Below are 12,352 nucleotides of genomic sequence, written 5' to 3'. Positions count from 1 at the left end.
GAAAAATAATTTTATATGCTTGACCCAATGACTGAATGGACTTCTATTTCCTGCCACTACCCTTGCAATTGTATTTCAGCTTGCGAGCCATGACTTCAAGCCAAAGTAGAAGGGAAGAAGAATTCAACCAGTCTATTTAAAAGATTAACCATACACATTAAATCATTAGGAACCTACGTTTTTGCAGTAACGTCCACGAACTGCCCTGGGCGGAAGTGAGCAGCGTACAAAGGAGTACCTTCAAAAGAAGAAGAGAGATCATGTTCAACTAAGTGCCGAAATCCTCAAACAGCTAACCAGTCATTACTATCCAGGGTAGATTAGAGTCACAGGAAAGGAAACAAAACTCTGTTTGTATTCACATATTATTTGTTCTTCTTTATAAACCTCACTGCGTAAAACAGATGCTTTGTAGTTTCGACTTAAGCACATTTCTCAGTTCCTAGCTCAATTTCAGATGAGGAGGAAGGAAGGGTAGGGCCTTTAATCAGATATGTTGCACTTCAGACACTGAAAGAGACAAAGCCTAAAATGCTTCATTAGTTAAGACTCACAATAAACAAACTTGGCAAAAAAATGGAAGATGCTCCACTTATAAAAATACTAGCACTTCACAAGGTGGAGGATTTTTTTAAAAAAAAAACAAACAAAAAAAACCCCAAACACTTCCTATAAAAAATGGGGTTAAGGATAATAAAAAAGTTTTGCAATGCTTCCTCTTTTTTAAGACACAGTGTTTCCAAACTAAAGACTGTGGCAGAAGTACAGCTTCATCCACTGGGGAATGACCTGTACACTAGCCTTTAGTAGAAGTAGTGCTTCTGTCGGTCAGTGAAATCACTCACCTGACTGCAATTACACTCATTCCCCTAAGTGCTTGTAGCCTCAAAGTTTTAATTTTAATTGAAGGTTTATTTTCTCTTCAGCAATTTTTTTCATCCAAGTGCAATGCTCTTTTATTAGCAGCTTTTAAAAAAAAAAACAGAATTGATAACTTAGTTCATTATAAATGAACTTTAATCTGAAGATCCATGCAGTGGCATCTCTGAGTTTCCAGCCTGTTTCAAGTGAACTAAAAAAAATGAAATTTTAATTGCTTCATGTCTACACCCATTTTCATGCTGTTTTAAGTCTGTATGAATGCAAACTGAAATGATGTAAACCTCTGCTAAGTCTCAAGCATAAAAATCCTCATACTATTTCATGTTATATTTATATGATCCATACACACCTGGGATAAGATGCCTGTCACCTGACAGAAAATCATGTACATGAAGGATGTTATGTACAAAATACACACACTGTAAAATCAGTTTATTGAAAACTTGCAATTCTGCTTTATCTCAGGCTTTTGCTTCCATTTATCAGTCCTGACTTCCTCTTCATGTCAGATTTCATTTTTATCAGTTACCACACTGTCTTAAAAAGGTCTTGCAAAAACCTTCTCTAATGGCAAATAAAGATGTAATGCATTAGAATTTCCTACCCTACCTAATTCTTGGGAAAATACCTATAGCTGTCAAAAAGTACAAAATGAAAGCAACCTAAACACACTAGCTAATAAAACTTTAAAAACACAAGACTTTTCATTAAATCTCCAAACTTCTAATACTGATTTTTACTGAGAACATTTGTTACAACATGTTTTAATGTGTTTTACTTTGCAAGCTGCCAGAAAAAATGCCATATATGACACCCATCAGTCCTACTTCTGAATGCAGCAAGAAGAAACAAACCTCAAACTGCTGTTTTAGGCTCCTCAGAAACATTACCACAAAATTCTCGGTGCCCCTCTCGTAATTAGAGAACTTCCTGTAAATGCATTCATATTTATTCCCAACAAGTCAGTCAAGGTTACAGACATTTATTTAAATCAATGTTCATATTAGCTAGTCTGGATAAGACTTGTTTTCCCTAAGAAAAAAAGTTTGTGCTCCAATGACAAAGAAATAAGAATTCAGCAATTTCCATACAAAACAAAAATTAAATACATGTCATAACTTCGTTTAAGTTTACAAGCGGCAGACATTAAATGATTATGCATATAATATTCAGTAGCTCAAAAAGACTACCTGGTTTGATTATGGCATCATCCGTTACATTAAATGTTGCAACTTTCTGCTTCCGTGGTACTCCAGCTTCTTTAAAAATTTTCATAGCAGACTCTGATTTCTGTAACAAAGAGCAGCCATAAAAAAGAAGTGATCTTAAAATACCCAAGGATCAACATAGCACAAAGTGGTTACAGGCTCTCAACACCACTCAGAGAAACAGATATATTATACTACACTTTTATCTTGAGACTAGCACTTTAACGCAATATAAAATCAATTTAAAACTCCTGTGTCTGCGTTTTATTTTCCGTCAACTAGTTACCCTACAGCTACATCATATAAAGAAGAGATATATGAAGATTTCTAAGATTAGAAAAGGGAAACCAATTATTTAGAATGTACATAAAATATATTACTGCTTTTTCATGACTTTCAAAGAGTTTTGTAGTAATTTTAAAACATTTTCTCTTTTTCAAAGCTTCAAATGACTTAGTTCCACACCACCATAAATATATTTGACTTAACTAACAAAACCATAGAAATAAAGCCTGGTCTTGCAGAAACTTCTAGAAATGCTTAACTTCCCACAGAAGAGAATCTAGAGTCTCTAGACAAAAAAGGAAAAATGAAGAACAACAAGTTTATGATTCATGTATTTTTAAGATATACCAAACACACTCAGTGCATCAAACCACTGCTGACATACCAAAGAAGGGCTCTTCTTTTTAGAGGAGTCTGACTAAAGTACTTAAAATTGTTCTCAGCTGTTTTAAACAAGACAACTCACAGAACAGCTGACCACTAAGATGATACCAAGCAATGGTAACAGTGATGCAGGAAAATTGTGGCCATAGGAAAAAAGCAATGCAGCTGATTTTTCTTCAGATGAATTCTCCCAGAAAGCAATTTAAGCATCTGACAATACTGTCACACTTGGATAGTCACATCTCTGAGGTTCACTTCTCCAAAGTTCTGTGCAGTTCTCTCTCTCAAAAATAACGTTGTGTATTTTAAGACAAAAAAATACTTTAAAATCGTTACTTAGTTTATTTTGAAAATCTGCATGTTGCCCTTCCATTTGTTTTTAAAAATCTGTTTAAAAGTTTTAGGAGAACAGAGGAAGTTTTGTGAAGAATGAGGGAGCAAGATGATGAGGATCTCTGACTTTAGACACAAACCAGAAATTTTAGCTTTATGAATCTGTCCTTATTTGAGGAGAAAGTGTGGATGCAAAGTCTTTGAGAGTTAAAAGGGGTTTTTGAGTGATTTGTTGAGTTCATAGTAAAAACCACTTAAAATACCTTTTTTTAAAAAAAAGAAAAAAGTCATCAACTAAATACAAAATCTGCCCTAAGACCACAAAAATTTGAGGCATCAATAGAGGACAACTGTATTAAACAATAGTACCAAGTATAAGAATTAAAAATAAAGAAAACCCCTTTCTAGTAAATGCCTGCATATCAATCCTTTATTGCCACTGTTACATAAAACTGCTGCCTTAGATGACAGCAAGGGGAGCTCTGTGCTCAGCACGGGTGCCTGGAAAGAGCTACCACAGCTGAAGGAAAGCATAGTGAAGTCAAAGGGTAAAAACCGCTTACATCTCAAGAGTCCTACTATAGCCTTGCACTCTTCTACTTCAACAAGTTTTCTTCAAACAGTCAAGTCAGAGAGATGTATTTCTACAAAGAAAACACTGTAGTCTTTAAAAAGCCTTCCTAAAGAGCAATACTAAAGAGAAGAACATAGAGTGAATTCAGATGTTCTTAGTTTTAAAAAGACCAACAATATCTTCCAGTATTATAGGAAAATGATCCATATGCCCTCACTTAAGGGAGCATGTAAAATATTTTTGACAAAAAATTATTAGAACACTGACAGAATTGCACTTCTGAGAATAATTTTGCATTAAAAAATCATGAAAAATCTGTTCACTTGTAATAGACTGACATACAGCAAGCTAAAAAGGGAAAAAAAAAAATCTTGCTAAAAATGCAATACCCCTTATCATTTTTTAAGCAATTTGACGCTCAAAAGAAATACACTTTGTTAGTAAAATTACTGAGGGAATCATTAGATTGAATTCATTAAAAATCAGTAGCTGTGAGGAATCTGAGAAAGACAGATGTTCCTATGAGGAATTAACAGAAGATAAACTGTTTATGCTAATACAATACAGTTTCATTCAGCTTTCTTTTAATTCTCACTTTTAGACACTTCAGAGAGAAAAGAAACACATAAAAAGACTGATAAACATAGGAGAGCAATGATGCAAACCTGCAGCTAAACCACAGAAAGATATCATTTGTTAGTACCTTAACAAGTCGAATTGCTCAGAATCGGCTTGCCAAATTCTTTCTTAGAAATTATCTAATTTATACAATGATGATAACAACAACAACAATAATAATAATACAGAGCTCAGTCTCAGGCCAGGTCCTCACCACAGATTGGTCTAAGGATATTTCATTAATTTCTTTATTAAAATGAGTCTAAGTTCAACCAAATTAATAGGAGCTAACTTGAAAAAAGTAATGTCCAAGAGAGTCTTTAGCATAACTCAAACTACTAAAAAAAAAAATCCTTGAGTTGACTTTTTAGGTAGTTCGGCTTAGAAGACATTTTCTTAGTTCACAAGAGTTGTTTAAATAGAAATTTTCTATGTATCTCCTTGCTTCCTGCACATTTTTACTCTGACAACATATTGAATCACTGATGGCATCATCTTTATGAAAAGATCAACTGTAAGGAGTCTGATGTGCATAATACAACTTGAAAATTATTATTCACATGATTCTTGCATGTCTTAAACCAAGGTAACTGGAAAGAAAAAACACAGCTGTAATTTCTCCAGGAAAAATGTCACACCTGGAAAGTGGAAACAGCCTAAAGTGACAGGATGGACACCTGAAAAGTACAAGCAATGATAGCATAAACTCACTGAATAAAAGAAAGATACCTTAAAATAGAAGCCTGTTCAAAATCAGTAGAATATACTATAAAAACCAACAGGTTTATCAAATGAAAAAAGCTCCTTCTTCCCTCACCTCCACTAAAGCAAAAACAAGTACACAGATTAATTTTGAGGCTCTGGGACCACCTTCTGTTTGAAAAAGGGAAATATATATCCTCAAAAAGCCATAATCACCAACTGAGATAATCTGCTTAGTGATCATGAGTCCTATTTTTTTTTTACTTGCCTAAATCAAACAAATGAGTGTCAGGATACTGTAAGAAGTGAAAAGTGATATTTTATAGAAATAATGGATCATAGAAATGGCAGTCCTTCAAGGGAAAGCTTTGTTCCTGCCTTGATCTATAATTCAATTTTCCCCTTCAGGAATGACAGCTCTGCTAGACAACCTTAGCCACTGAAGGTGTCTGGGAATTCCACATCAGGTATTTGGGGTGTCTAAACAAGTGAGTGGTTTTGACAGCACTGTTGATGAGCTATAATCATGAAGCTACCTTCCTGAAAATTTAAGTCTTAAACTATTCATCAGTAAAACGATATGCAAATTAAACAATCTCAACAGACCTGTGGAAAAATTACAGCTAAAGCTAATAAAACAGTATGGAAGAGTAAGCTAGAGAACAAAGTCTTCTAAACAACTGATGAAGATGGGTAAGTTTACAAAAGGCCATTAAAGTATGTATCTTGCAGTCCTTGTCTCATATTGCATCTCCACAGAGATGGGGAACACACATGTTTGTACACTGCTAATGGCCCTTCAGACCCTTTTGTCAGCATGGGACACTGCACATCAAAGCAACTTCCTAAACCCACAGCTTTCCTTGAGAATCAAGAGGCAAAACTTTCAAAATGTTCTTGCTATTCTCTTAACCAACAATCAACACTAGAATTAAGGAAATAAGCAAGGGTCAATGTGACAAAAGATCAGTTCCAAGGCATGCATGTCTGTCAATTAATCTTTTAAAGAAGTCTACCTGTGCTACTTCAATCATGTACTGTAATCACAACAGAAACAACTATTCTAACGAAAACACCCAAAGTGGTTCACTTACAAAAAAAGGAGATGCGTTTTTGCCTCCAACAAGTAGCTTAGATGTTTTTCCACCCGACTCTTCCTTTGAAATGTATCTTAAAACATGGCAATCTTGCACCTTAAGAAAAGAAAGATAGTGTTTATTTGAGTATAAGCAGATGTGTACACTTTGAGACCACAGAGATTATCAAAACAAGTGAAACAAAGCCAGTCTCTATTTTCATTTGTATCTATATAACAGGAGATACAGCCTACAAGTAGGAGAGCGTGTTACCTTTTTACCATAGACATTCTTTTGCCAAAAAATAAAAGGCTTATCTTAGAAAAAAATATTTGTGGAATGCAAACTATATTTTCATAAATGCTCTAGAAATCGAATGAAATTTTATAGTCATATTTTGCCTGAAAGATCTGCAAAATCCCTACTGTATGCAGTGGCAAAGCATACAATAAGAGCCCACATTTTAGACTCCTGCTCCTTTGCCCTGTAAACCTGATCTCCTTCAGAGCAGTGGTTCATCATATGGCAGCAACATGGTTCATCACATGGCACGTCAGTGAACAGCTTCATCACAGTAGTAGCTGCCAGAGAATATGAAGAAGCTTCAGGGCTACAAAGGCTCAGAAACCAAAGTGAAACTAATCCCAAAGTGCCCGCAGGTGGCAAAATAAAAAAAGTGAAGTGGGGTAGTTAACCCCAGCTTTATGCTGCCTCCCATCTTCCCTCACCTAGGTAATACTCATGTACAGTTCTGCAGCCCTTGAATAGCTGAGGCAAAAGGCAGACCACTCCTAGAAAGTTCAGCATATAAACAGAATAGGCCTGGTGTACTATGCAGGGTTGAAAGAAATCTTTCTTTAGGGATTTCCTACTCTGTACAAGTCGTAAGTTTCACTTTTGCCTGAAACTTCTGGTTAATGATCTGAATACAGTACAGGAGATGAAATTCATTATCATTTATTTCACCTTAAGTAGTGTGACAGCATGTTTTTTTCCTGACTTGGTCCATATTGGCATCATTCCCAGTTTTACTGCAACAACACCAACTCTGATGGAATCTGTAGACCAAAACAGAACATGGATGCAACTCCACACTTAATATTTGAAAAAGCCCATCTCATAACCTGCAAAGTCCCATTAACTCTGATCTTTCCTAAGGAGTTGAAAAAGGAGAGAAAACATTGCTGACTCCCTGTGGGTAGGCTGGGAATAACCTGTTCACTGTTTTTAATCCCACTAGCAGTAAAGGTCTATCTGTTCCAGTTGCGTTTGATAGAACATGGAAACTAGTTCTCCATTAAGATTAGAGCAACCAATGCTTCAGACTCATTTCTTTTAGAAAATACAACACCCATGTAGAATATTAGAGCCAAACTAACTATTGAAAAGTTTACTGTAGGAGGTTCCTCCCACCCCAACTTTTGCACATTTTTGTCACTGTAACTGTACAGCAAAGGCAACCTGTTGTCTGGCTTCTGACAGTCTGTGGCGTGAAAAACAGAACACATAAGATGAAGAATAAATGCTTTAAAGTTTGAAAAATGCTCTTTGTTCCAGTTTCCACCGTCATACCTGAGGATCTGCTCACGGATTTGCAGACTGTCAGGTTTGATGTCAAATGATGTGATCCTTTTGAAGGCTCAAAAACTTTATATTGTGTTCTAGTCCATAGGACTTTGGAATCACTGAATAGAAGTGGGATGTATTATACACTCCACTTTTCCTTCAGAGTCCAGCAAAATTTACAAGAACATTTTCAAGTTCTTATACTTTATATTCTAGGGAGTCTTTTTTGATGAATCCTTAGTTTATTACCTTGTCATTGTGCAGCAGTGGGACTGGCCAAGTGCTGATTTGGACTAAACCCAAAGTTCTTACAAGGTTCTTAACACCCTGTAATATTTTAAATGCTTTTTAGAGAGCTGATGTATTACATTTACTTATTTACTAGGAGATGTATTGGATGATTGAGGCAAAAGCAAAAAGGAGAATACAAGACACATTCCCGATATGACTCAATGCAACAACACAACAACGATAATTTCAGCAAGAGTTTGGTATTTCAGAAGAGAGAACTTTCTCACCTGGTTTCCACTCATTCAGTGGCCATGGCTCATCTTTCAGAGGGCACAGCTTGCTGGCTGTCTGAGCTTTGTATTCCTCTGCAGTTATCTTCTTGAGGAACTGGACATTCTCTTCAGAAAGATGCTCATGCCACCACGTTGTACTGTTAACATGCCTGACTACAAAGCCCAGCTGCCTCCTTTCCAGTGGTGGGAGAAAGTTTTAAGTGTCTTATCAGTTCAAATAATGTCTCATAACATGCATGTTTGTAATGCAATATATACTACATATCATTACATAATAGAGTATAAAATCATAAAGGCCGAAATTATACTAGCAAGCTATTCAACTACCATCACTCAAACTGGCCACCCTTGACCAACAACACCTAACTATTTGTCATACTCTCGTCTAACTTCTAAAGTATCGCAAAATATACTGAAGGGGAGTAAGCAACAACAAATCAAATGACCTCTCCTTCTACAATTAAAAAAACCTAGATCCGTGAACGAAGAGATAGCAGTGGGTGGTATTTACTTTAACTTTAGCAAGGCTTTCAACACAGTCTCCTGTGGCATCCTTCTATCCAAGCTGGGATGTTACGGCATGGATGGGAGGGCTAGCAGATGGGCAAAAACCTGGCTGGATCATCAGGCTGAAAGAGTTGCAGCTAATGGTTTGCACTCTACCAGAAGGCCAGCTACAAGTAGAGTTCCACAAGAGCCTATTCAGGGACTTGTCCTGTTTAATAACTTTATCAGTGACCTGTAAGAGGAAACAAACGCACCCTTCTTAAGTTTGCCAATAAAACTGAACTGAAGGGAGCAGTTGATAATGCTCAAGAGCACCCCTCTGCCAGTCAGAGAGACAAGCCAACGAGGAACCCGATGAAATTCATAAAGGAGAAATGCAAAGTCCCACACCTGGGATGGAATAACCTCTTGCAAGGGTACAGGCCGTGACTTCAGGAGAGCTGCTCCCCAGTCAGGCAAAGGACCTGGGAGTCCTGGGGGGCAAAAAGGTAAAAAAGGAGCCAGCAGGCTCCTGGCAGCAATGAGGGCTAACAGTAGCCTGGGCTGCATCAACAGAAGCACGTTCAGGAGATAAAGGGAAGCAGTTATCATCCTTTCTTCAGCACTCCAAGTAGACCACATCTGCAATACTAAATCCAGTTTTGGGTCCCCAGTGTAACAGGGATGTTTATAAATAAGCCAGTACAGCAGTGGTACAAAAAAATACAGGGGCTGGAGCACTTGCCCTGTGAGGAGGATTGAGGTAACTGGGCTTGTTTAGTCTGGAGAACAGGAGGCTTAGGGGGGACCTGACAGCAGCTTTCCAATAGCTACGAGAAGGTTACTGACAGGACAGAGCCACGCTGTGTTTACTGAGGTGCATGCCAGGAGAATGAGAGGACTGGTATAAACTGAAAAAGGAGGTTCTGATTTGACATAAGGAAAAAATGTTCAGCTTGAGGACAGTCAAACACTGGAACAGGGGCCCAGTGAGACTGTTCTTGGAGGCTCTCAAGGCCCAACCAGACAAAGCCCGGAGCAACCTGGTCTGACCTCAGAGCTGGCCACAGTGCGAGCAGGAGCTTAGACGAGAAAGCTCCTCAGCTCCCTTCCAGCCCCAACAACTCTCCGATTTCACGTTCACTGCTAAACACTTCGCTGTACTGTCATAACTTTTGCAAGCGCTAAGAAAAGCTTGAACGCTCCTCAATCCTCTTCAAGTACAACGACACAGAGTATTGAACAATACAGCAGCGAAAGCACACGGCTAGTTGTAACAGCAGGCCGAGGCGACTCAAAACACGGCAGGTCAAGCCGCTCGCTGCGAAGCAAAGCCGCTTTGGTTGCAAACACGCGTGTCCTGCCGTAACTCCCACGCAGGCTGGGTCTGTTACCAAGGCCTGGGTGCCCCGCCAGTGAACCGGGGCCCTGCCACCTTTGCACTTGCAAACCCTCCGGGCCCTGCCAGCGGGCTGCACCCAGCGGCCCCGCCGAACGGCGGAGACCGGAGGGGCCGCCGAGGGGAAGGGAAGAGGAAGGGGCCCCTCATCTCGGGGCTGGACAGGGCCCGACACCCCGCCATCCCCGCTCTTCCCGCCCCTCCCCGCAGCAGCCCCCTCCCCTCCCAGCCCTTCCGCTACCTGTCTCCGGAAGCCCCCGTCGCCGCCGCCGCCCCCGCCGCCCAGAGCGGCCTCCCCGGCGCTGCCGCCCGCAGGCGGCCCCCCAGCCGGCCCAGCAGCCCCCAGCCCGCCATGCCGCCAGCGTTGGCGGAGCCGCCGCCGGCTTCCGGCGCCGCCCGGTCCCACGCTGAAAACCTTCCGTGCTGCCTCGGAAAGAAGGTTCCGGCCGGCGCTCCCGGCGGGGGGAGGCGGTTACCTCAACAGTTAACGTCAAAACTCCCGAACCGACCCGAAGACGTGGTCGTGCGTCACCCCCCCCCCCCGCCCCGCCCTGCCACGCCACGCCACGCCGCTGGCTCCAGCGGCTTCCCGCACCGGCCCAGGGGTAGAGGTTCCGCCCCCCCCGGCGAAGGCGCCTGCCCGGCGGCGCGGCCCAGGGTTTAAGCTGGGCCCTAGCTGGCGGCCGGTTGGGCCGCTCTGTGCCCGAAGGCCCCGCGGGGCAGGGCTGCGGCACCCGTGGCCGATGGGCCTTCTCTGACACGGGGGGGAAAGCCCTCACCCGAGGGGGTGCAGAGGGGGAGAGGACGTGCAGAAATAGCCATGGGCACCCCTTCCCCCCAACCCCGCCAGCACGGCCGTCCCTCCCGCGCCTCCGTTCCGGCCGCCGGAATCCAACACGAGAAGCGTCCGTAAGGGCGAAGCGTATCGCTGGCAAGCACCGCTTAGGCCCACCGGGCTGCAGGACGGATTCAGAAGACTCCTCCGCCCGGAGGAGCGGAGCGGATGCCCGGAGGGTTGGGGCAGAAGGGTCCCTGCTGTATCAAACTGCTGCGGGGTGCGGGGCTTAACTGCTTCAGGTGCTCCCTGCAAGCAGGTAGGCCACGTAAGGGTGGGAAGGCCGTGTTTATGGGAAGTATATTTAATATTGTAGCCAGCAAAGTTACTGGTAAAGTTAGAGCATGTGGGCCAGGCAGAGGATTTCTGGGCAGCCTGGCACAGGGCTGGTACCTCTGACTCTGGCTCCAGTGAGATCTGGGTTTCGTCAGTATTCGGAATTAATTCACCCTTTTTTTCTGAGCAGGGCACAAGCACAGCTGAGAGTGCACTGGGTGGGATACTGAATGGGTATGAACCGAAGATTCCCTTTTGGTTTCAACAGACACATCTTTTTTAAAGATACGTGAACCTTCAGCGTGGCCAGCTGAAGTCTGTTGTTGCTTCTCCTCTTTACCCTGCTGCGCTGTTTTCTTCCCCACTGTGGTATGTGTGTGGGGGGGTGTTGCACTCGAGGCTTGTGGCTGGCTAACCAGATCAGAGACAGGCTGTAGGCACCTCAGAGTGGGTAACTGAGCAGAATTTTGGTGTTCACACCCAAAACTGTGATCTGGCAAACTACCAGCAGGTTTCACACACACTCCTTGTCCTCGTGTTTACTTCTTGTCCTTTTAAGAAGTAAACACGTAGTGTGTTCAGAAATGCATCTCTCAAGTTCAGAGTCCAACTGATCCTCCCTCTCTGAAGCTGGTTAGTCATCTCTGCTATCACAGGGACCAATGCATCTTTCTGTTCTCTCCCTGGCATCAAGAACAGCAACACCACAGGGGTGTTGCTAAATTTCATGTAGACGTGTTTTCTAGCGGGGTCCATCAGTAGGTTATGCTGCTGCTCTGACAGGAATTTCTATACCAGGAGGAAGAAAGGATCTAAAAATGTTAAAAGTGATACCTCCCAATTTCAAAGCACTGTGACAATCCTGCACTGGTGCCTATCCTACCAAAGTCCCCAGGAAATAGCAAAATGCTACTTATCCCCATTTTAAAGACGTGGAACTAAGGCACGCAGCAAGATTAAGTGACTTGCCAAGTCACGATGGATGTTCCCTGCTAAAGAAGAGGGCTCTCTTGATGCTAGCTAGCCTTGCCGCCACAGTATGATGCTTTTCTCATCTAGCGTGCTGCGCAGCTGAGGTGACGCAGGATTTCATGTACCAGTAACTTGGAAGTAATACATGGGGGTGCACACATTTGGCAGAGAAAAGTTTTAATGCTGTACTTCTTTTCTCCTTTTTAATATCAACAGCAAACCTTTTTTTTTT

The 12,352-nt window shown here is 41.8% G+C and overlaps 1 protein-coding gene across 1 annotated transcript in view; it reads right to left on the bottom strand.

Moving 5' to 3' along the window:
* The window catches only part of MRPL3 (mitochondrial ribosomal protein L3), a 31,783-nt gene extending 21,323 nt beyond the window's left edge, over window positions 1-10,460 (bottom strand). Inside the window, exons 1-6 of the mRNA XM_052795223.1 lie at window positions 10,279-10,460; window positions 8,147-8,325; window positions 7,029-7,120; window positions 6,081-6,179; window positions 2,073-2,172; window positions 178-238 (exon numbers count right to left, since the gene is read on the bottom strand). Of these exons, the coding sequence (XP_052651183.1) occupies window positions 178-238; window positions 2,073-2,172; window positions 6,081-6,179; window positions 7,029-7,120; window positions 8,147-8,325; window positions 10,279-10,391 (644 nt within the window). The 5' untranslated portion in view covers window positions 10,392-10,460. The remainder of the gene's footprint in view (window positions 1-177; window positions 239-2,072; window positions 2,173-6,080; window positions 6,180-7,028; window positions 7,121-8,146; window positions 8,326-10,278) is intronic.
* Between the last annotated feature and the right edge of the window lie 1,892 nt (window positions 10,461-12,352).

This window comes from Harpia harpyja, chromosome 1 (genome assembly GCF_026419915.1).
Source record: "Harpia harpyja isolate bHarHar1 chromosome 1, bHarHar1 primary haplotype, whole genome shotgun sequence".
NCBI classification, from domain to species: domain Eukaryota; kingdom Metazoa; phylum Chordata; class Aves; order Accipitriformes; family Accipitridae; genus Harpia; species Harpia harpyja.
Note: the sequence above shows the minus strand (reverse complement) of the source record. Positions and strands in the feature narration are given on the sequence as shown.